At 44.7% G+C, this 7,557-nt stretch overlaps 1 protein-coding gene across 2 annotated transcripts; it reads right to left on the reverse strand.

Moving 5' to 3' along the window:
* Positions 1 to 3,767: 3,767 nt before the first annotated feature.
* On the reverse strand, positions 3,768 to 4,229 carry LOC129393155 (ribosomal biogenesis factor-like). Of its 2 annotated transcripts, XM_055092338.1 has the most exons (2): positions 3,933 to 4,229; positions 3,768 to 3,842 (listed from the first exon to the last, which is right to left on the reverse strand). In XM_055092338.1, exons 1-2 carry the CDS (start codon positions 4,122 to 4,124, stop codon positions 3,768 to 3,770), a joined length of 267 nt encoding a protein of 88 aa, XP_054948313.1. In that variant the 5' UTR covers positions 4,125 to 4,229. The 2 variants fall into 2 exon arrangements, with proteins under 2 accessions (XP_054948313.1, XP_054948312.1); XM_055092337.1 differs by having other exon boundaries at positions 3,768 to 4,229.
* Between the last annotated feature and the right edge of the window lie 3,328 nt (positions 4,230 to 7,557).

Raw genomic sequence — 7,557 nt, forward strand, 5'->3', positions numbered from 1 at the left:
GTACCAGCCACTTGAGAGGCTGATGTGGGAGGATCGCTTGAGCCCAGGAGGTGGAGGTTGAAGTGAGCCAATATTGTGCCACTGCACTCCAGCCTGGGCGACAGAGCAAGACTGTGTTTCAAAAACAAAATAATAAATTAAATAAATAAATAAATAAATAGTTCAAGCCAGGCATGGTGGCTCCCGCCTGTAATGTCAGCACTTTGGCAGGTCGAGGCAGAGGATTGCTTGAAGCAAGAGGCTCGAGACCAGCCTGGGCAACATAGCAAGACTTCGCCTCTACAAAAAATTTTAAAAAGAAATAGCGGGGTGCAGTGGCGCACGTGTAGTCCTAGCTACTCCAGAGTCTGAGGCAGGAGGATTGCTTGAGCTCAGGGTTCTAGGCTGCAGTGAGCCATAATCCCCTACTGTACTCCAGCCTGAGTGATAGAGATCCTATCTCTAAAATTTATTTTAAAAAATTTAAAAAGTTAGCTGGGTGTGGTGGCTTATGCCTGTAATCCAGCATTTTGGGAGGCTGAGGCGGGTGGATCAAAAGGTCAGGAGTTTGAGACCAGCCTGGCCAAAATGGTGAAACCCTGTCTCTACTAAAAAAATTAAAAAATTAGCCAGGCATGGTGGTGGGCGCCTGTGGTCCCAGCTACTCAGGAGGCTGAGGCAGGAGAATCGCTTGAACCCGGGAGGCAAAGGTTGCAGTGAGGTGAGATTGCACCACCGTATTCCAGCCTGGGCAACAGAGAGAGATTCCAAAAATAATAATAATAACAGTAATAAGTTGTTCAAGCATTGTACACACTTAAGGAAATGTCATTATATGAATAAAAAAAATCTGCAATCAACGCCAGATTCAAAAACTCTGAGAATAGATATTACTGTAGGTGAGGACATTTGGTTACAAGTTTTAAAGTTCGTTTAGAATATAGTGGCTCACACCTGTAATCCCAGCATTTTCAGAGGCTAAGGCAGAAGGATCACTTCAGGCCAGGAGTTCAAAACCAGCCTGGGCAACATTGCAAGACCCCATCTCTGCAAAAAGTTTAAAAATTAGCCAGGTATGTAGGCTGGGTGCGGTAGCTCACGCCTGTAATCCCAGCACTTTGGGAGGCTGAGGTGGGCGGATCACCTGAAGACAGGAGTCTGAAACCAGCCTGGCCAACACCCTGTCTCTACTAAAAATACAAAAACTAGCTGGGCATGGTGACGCATGCCTGCAGTCCTGGCTACTCAGGAGGCTGAGGCAGGAGAATCGCTTGAACCTGGGAAGGGGAAGTTGCAGTGAGCTGAGATCGCGCCACTGCACTCCAGCTTGGGCAACAGAGCGAGACTTCGTCTCAAAAAAAAATAGCCAGTTGTGGTGGTACGCACCTGTAGTCCCAGCTATTCAGGAGGCTGAAGCGAGAGGATCTGCTTTTCTCGAAGCCCATTTCTGATGTCAGCTATAATGAAAACAAGTCTGAAGAGTGGAGACATCTGTGGTGCAAAGAAATATCTCATCTTCCAACCTAAATTAGAAACTAAAAAATATAGGTGTGTAAATCTGGGAGAAGAGGAAAGAATAAAATTATCACTTATGGAATTATTTGGATTGAGAAATATCTAGAGGCCCGGGGTAAATGATCTGCCATGAAATAAACACAAATCAACCAGCAAACCTCTACACAATTATTGGGTACCTAATTTGTACCGAGCTGTCTAAAAGAAACAGGGAAACATAGGAGGGGGTACAGCAATGATCCACGTAAGCAGAGGGAGAGGCAGTGCCATGCCCAGGCTCTAAACGACACAGGCCAGGGGACAAGGCAGCAGGTGCAGGAAGAGTGAGGGCTAAGGTATGTTAGGGTGAAGGAGGGCAGAAAGGAAGGAAATAGGGAAAGAAATCACACACACACACTCATACACACACACATATACACATACATGCACACACACACACATATGCACGCATGCACACATACACCTTCCATTCTGTGTGTCAGTTCCCCATGGATATGAATGGAACACGTGTGTGTGTGCAGGGAGGCTGGAATCAGAGAGGCTGCTTGAGAGCAAAGGGAAGGTGGTGTTTTAATTCTAAATTGTCCAAAATGCAGAAAGAAAGAAACTTCTCATTGGAAACTGTTGTATTTCCATGGCCCTTTATGTATTCTTTTTTTTTTTTTCCAACAGAGTTTCGATCTTGTTGCCCAGGCTGGAGTGCAATGGCGCAATCTTGGCTCACCACAACCTCCGCCTCCCGGGTTCAAGTGATTCTCCTGCCTCAGCCTCCCAAGTAGCTGGGATTACAGGCATGCACCACCATGCCCGGCTAATTTTGTATTTTTAGTAGAGATGGGGTTTCTCCATGTTGATCAGGCTGGTCTCGAACTCCCGACCTCAGGTGATCTGCCCGCCTCGGCCTCCCAAAGTGCTGGGATTTATGTATACTTTCATGTTGGCATTAATCATTTCATGTTGGCACTACAGAAAAGTTGATTCTGCCACAGTCTGCCTGGTGGGCGAGGCTTGCTTTGTGCACAAAGCTTGGCAGCCAGCGGTGAACTGACCTTCCCCACTGCTGGCCCCCACTTTGTATGGCTATGTGATCATATTAATTTGGCCAGCCGTGGTGGCTCAGGCCTGTAATCCCAGCACTTTGGGAAGCCAAGAGTTTGAGACCATCTTGGGAAACACAGCAAGACCCCATCTCTATGAAAAAAAGCTAAAAAACTAGCCGGACGTGATCGTGGTTTGCCTGTAGTCCCAGGTACTCAGGAGGCTGAGGCGGGAGGATCACTTGAGCCTGGGAATCAGAGGCTACAGTGAGCCATGATCACACCACTGCACTCCCACCTGGGCAACAGAGTGAGACCTTGTCTCAAAAAATTTTTTAAAAATCATATTAGTTTACATTATATATTACATATATATTTAAATGACCCAATGTTTTGTGATCAATAATAATACACATATATTGTAGAATATTTGAAAAAATATAGGGAAAAAACCCCTAAAATTCACCTATGTGGCTGCTCTTTGCTAGAAAACCATTGTTAAAATTCATTCTATTTTTCCCATTCACATTTAGTTGAAATATATACATTTTATACAGGTATATACATATATATGTATATATTTTTTCAAAGTTAATATCACACTGAATATACTACATTGCATCTTTTTTTGTATAAAACACTTAATTTAGGCCAGGAGCAGTGGCTTATGCCTGTAATCTCAGCACTTTGGGAGGCCAAGGCAGGCGGATCACCTGAGGTCAGGAGTTCAAGACCAGCCTGACCAACGTGGAGAAACCCCATCTCTACTAAAAATACAAAATTAGCCGGGCATGGTGGTGCATGCCTGTAATCCCAGCTACTTGGGAGGCTGAGGCAGGAGAATTGCTTGAACCCAGAAGGTGGAGGTTGCAGTGAGCCGAGATAGCGCCACTGCACTCCAGCCTGGGCAACAAGAGCAAAACTCCATCTCAAAAAAAAAAAAAAAAAAAGAAAAGAAAGAAAGAAAAAAGAAAAAATACAGGGAAAAAAACCTCTAAAATTAACTCATGTGGCTGCTCTTCACAAGAAAACCATTGTTACAATTCAATGTATTTTTTCCCATTCACATTTAGTTGAAAAATATACATTTTATACAGGTACATACATACATACGTATATATTTTTTCAAAGTTGGTATCACACTGAATACACTGAATAGACTGCATTGCATCTGTTTTTGGTAGAAAACACTTAATTTATTGGTCTTTGTGGAGAATTAGGTGCGTCACCAGTGTGTTACAGCTGAGCCATTAGTTTTGTAGCTTCATCAACATTAACTGGTTTGATCTCATGACGCTGCTGAGGAATCAGCTCTTTCTGCAGAAGATCAAGAGAAAGGCCTTTTGAGAAATGTGGAGGTTCCTCTTGTACACTTCCAAAAGCTTTGTTTACTCTGCTGACTTTTTCATCATTCATAATGTGTATCTTCTTAAGATTAGCGGTAATTGGTTTTACTCTGTTTTTAGCCTTAAAGCTTTTTTGGCTAGCTATGCGAAATACGTTCCTGGACTTCTGCCCTCTAAATTTGTTCTTGGCCGTTGTCAGGAATTCAATACTTGCGTGAAGCTTCTTAAACTCCAGGTGACGCCGCATCTTTTTTTCACCTTAGATTACAGCATAGACATTTTACCATGAATACATGGTCTCCAAAAATGTGACTTTTGAGGTAGAATTACAGATAATTTTTTTTTTTTTGAAACAGAGTCTCAAAAAGAAACATATAAAAAACTGATGGGTGTGGGCTGGGCGCGGTGGCTCACGCCTGTAATCGCAGCACTTTGGGAGGCCGAGGTGGGTGGATCACTTGAAGTCAGGAGATTGAGACCATCCTGGCTAACACGGTGAGACCCCGTCTCTACTAAAAATACAAAAAATCAGCCGGGCGTGGTGGCGAGTGCCTGTAGTCCCAGCTACTCGGGAGGCTGAGGCAGGAGAATGGCGTGAACCCAGGAGGTGGAGCTTGCAGTAAGCCGAGATTGCGCCACTGCACTCCCCCCGGGTGACAGAGCAAGACTCCGTCTCAAAAAAAAAAAAAACCAAGAAACAAAAAAATTAGCCGGACATATGGCGTGCACCTGTACTCCCAGTTACTCTGGAGGCTGAGGCAGGAGAATGGCTTGAGCCTGGGAGGCAGAGGTTGCAGTGAGCCGAGATTGCATCACTGCACTCCAGCCTGGGTGATAGAGTGAGACCCTGTCTCAAAACAAAACAAACAAACAACAACAACAAAAAAACTGCTGGGTGCGGTGGCTCACACCTGTAATCGCAACACTTTGGGAGGCCAGAGTGGGACGATCACTTGAGCCCAGGATTTCAAGACTAGCCTGGGAAACAAAGTGAGACCCCCATCTCTACAATAATTTTTTTTTAAATTAGCCCAGGCGTGGTGGTGTGCCTGTAGTCATAGCCACTCAGGAAGCTGAGGTGGGAAGATGTCTTGAGCCTGGAAGGTCAAAGCTGCAGTAAGCCATGATCATGCCACTGCACTCCAGCCTGGGTGACAGAATGAGACTGTCTCAATAAAAACACACTTACTTACATACATAAATACATAAATTGGAATCATACTGCATATAGAGTTGTTTTTCAAAACTCATTATTACATTGTGAATATTTCCTTATTTTAAATGCCATAAGACCTGATTTTTTTTTTTTTTTTTTTGAGACACAGTTTCATTCTGTCACCCAGGTTGGAGGGCAGTGGCACTGTCTGAGCTCACTGCAACCTCTGCCTCTGGGGTTCAAGAGATTCTTGTGCCTCAGCCTCCTGAGTAGCTGGGATTACAGGTGTGCGCCACTACGCCTGGCCAATTTTTTTATTATTAGTAGAGACGGAGTTTTGCCATGTTGGCCAGGCTAGTCTCGAACTCCTGACCTCAGGTGATCCGCCCGCCTCAGCATCCCAAAGTGCTGGTATTACAGGTGTGAGTCACTGTGCCCGGCCTAAGACCTGATTTTTGATGACTTCATAGCATTCTAGCCTGTGGATTTTTCTATATTCATTGAACCAATGTCCTATTACTATATGTAAGTTTATGTTTTCTTTTCCTTTCTTTCTTTTTTGCTTACAATTGTAAATAATTTGATGAATGTGCTGATTTTCAGTGTTGGGTAGTCCCATGGATATTTCCTTAGGATAAATTATTGACATAGAGTTGCTAGTCAAAGGCTATTAAACATTTCAATATTGCCAAACAAGTCTCAAAATGCTGTTATCAATGAGCATTGAGCATTGACAAAACCTGGGCCTTACCCCCTTTTTTTTAAAATTTTTTTGAGATGGAGTTTTACTCTTGTTGCCCAGGCTGGAGTGCAATGGCACGATATTGGCTCACTGCAACCTCCGCCTCCCGGGTTCAAGCGATTCTCCTGCCTCAGCCTCCTGAGTAGCTGGGATTAGAAAGAAGCATGCATCACCACGCCCTGCTAATTTTGTATTTTTAGTAGAGACGGGGTTTCTCCATGTTGGTCAGACTGCTCTCCAACTCCCGACCTCAGGTGATCCACCCACCTCGGCCTTCCAAAGTGTTAGGATTATAGGTGTGAGCCACCGTGCCTGGCCACCTTACCCTTTTTAAATTCTTGCCAATTAGGTAGGCAAAAAATAAAAAGACTTCGTATTGTTTAAATTTGCCTGTCTAGTAAGATTGAACAAGTTTTGAGCTCTACATTGGTCATTTGTGTATTTGTGAATTGCCTGTCGATTTCTATGTTAGGGTAGGTTAAGCTATGCTGTGGTAATAAGTAAACCCTGAACTGTTAATGCCTCAACCAAATGAAAGTTTACTTGTCAATGATTCTCCAGCAATGACTGAGAGATCCGCAAGTCCATTTTGTGATGCTGTCACCTTAGACCTGCATCCTCTGAGGGTGTCAACGGAAGGCAGTCACAGTATAGGTGGCCCCAACAGATTTCAAGAGACTACAGCAAGGCAGTGCCCAACCCACTGAAAACTGGGACTCAAGTGAAAGGGTAAAATAATGAGACTCTGGAAGCTGGTGACTCAGAGAGAAATACTACAGAGCAGGGGTCCCCAACTCCCATGCCGGGGACCCTTACCAGTCTGTGCCCTGTTAGGAACCGAGCCACACAGGATGGGGTGAGCAAGCATTCCCACCTGACCTCTGCCTCCTGTCAGATCAGCAGTGGCACTGGATTCTCACAGGAGCGGGAACTGTTGTGAACTGCATGTGAGGGATCTAGGTTGTCTGCTCCTTATGAGAATCTAATGCCTGATAATCCATCACTGTCTCCCATCACCCCCAGATGGGATCGTCTAGTGGCAGGAAAACAAGCTCAGGGCTCCCACTGATTCTACGTTATCGTGGGTTGCAGTTGTTTCATTACATATTACAATGTAATAATAGTAGAAATAAAGTACAAAATAAATGTAATTTGCTTGAATCATACTGAAACCTTCCCCGGGCACTGTGCCCCAGTCTGTGGAAAAATTGCTTCCACAAAACCAGTCCCTTGTGCCAAAAAGGTTGGGGACCACTCCTACAGAGGAAGACACTTAGAAGATGAATCATGTACAGAATTTCTCTGCTGTTGTATAATGCAAGTATTTGGGATAGGATGTTCTCTAAAACATTGGTCAGAAACTGCTAGGTTATCCTTGCACTATAGAAAAGTCAATTCCGCCGGGCACGGTGGCTCACGCCTGTAATCCCAGCACTTTGGGAGGCTGAGGCAGGCAGATCACGAGGTCAGGAGTTTGAGACCAGCCTGACCAACATGGTGAAACCCCATCTCAACTAAAAACACAAAAATTAGCTGGGCCTAGTGGCGCGCACCTGTAATCCCAGCTACTCAGGAGACTGAGGTAGGAGAATCACTTGAACCCGGGAGGCAGAGGTTGCAGTGAGCCAAGATTGCACCACTGCACTCCAGCCTCGGCGACAGAGTGAGACTCTGTCTCAGAAAAAAATAAATAAGTAAAAAGAAAAGAAAAGTCAATTCCAGCTGGGTGCGATGACTCATGCCTGTAATCCCATCACTTTGGGAGGCCAAGGTGGGCAGATC

Source organism: Pan paniscus, chromosome 8 (genome assembly GCF_029289425.2).
Source record: "Pan paniscus chromosome 8, NHGRI_mPanPan1-v2.0_pri, whole genome shotgun sequence".
Taxonomy (NCBI): domain Eukaryota; kingdom Metazoa; phylum Chordata; class Mammalia; order Primates; family Hominidae; genus Pan; species Pan paniscus.

Excerpts from the sequence above, each read along its gene's own strand:
- LOC129393155 (XM_055092337.1), bottom strand. The coding sequence starts at position 4,124 with ATGCGGCGTCACCTGGAGTTTAAGAAGCTTCACGCAAGTATTGAATTC.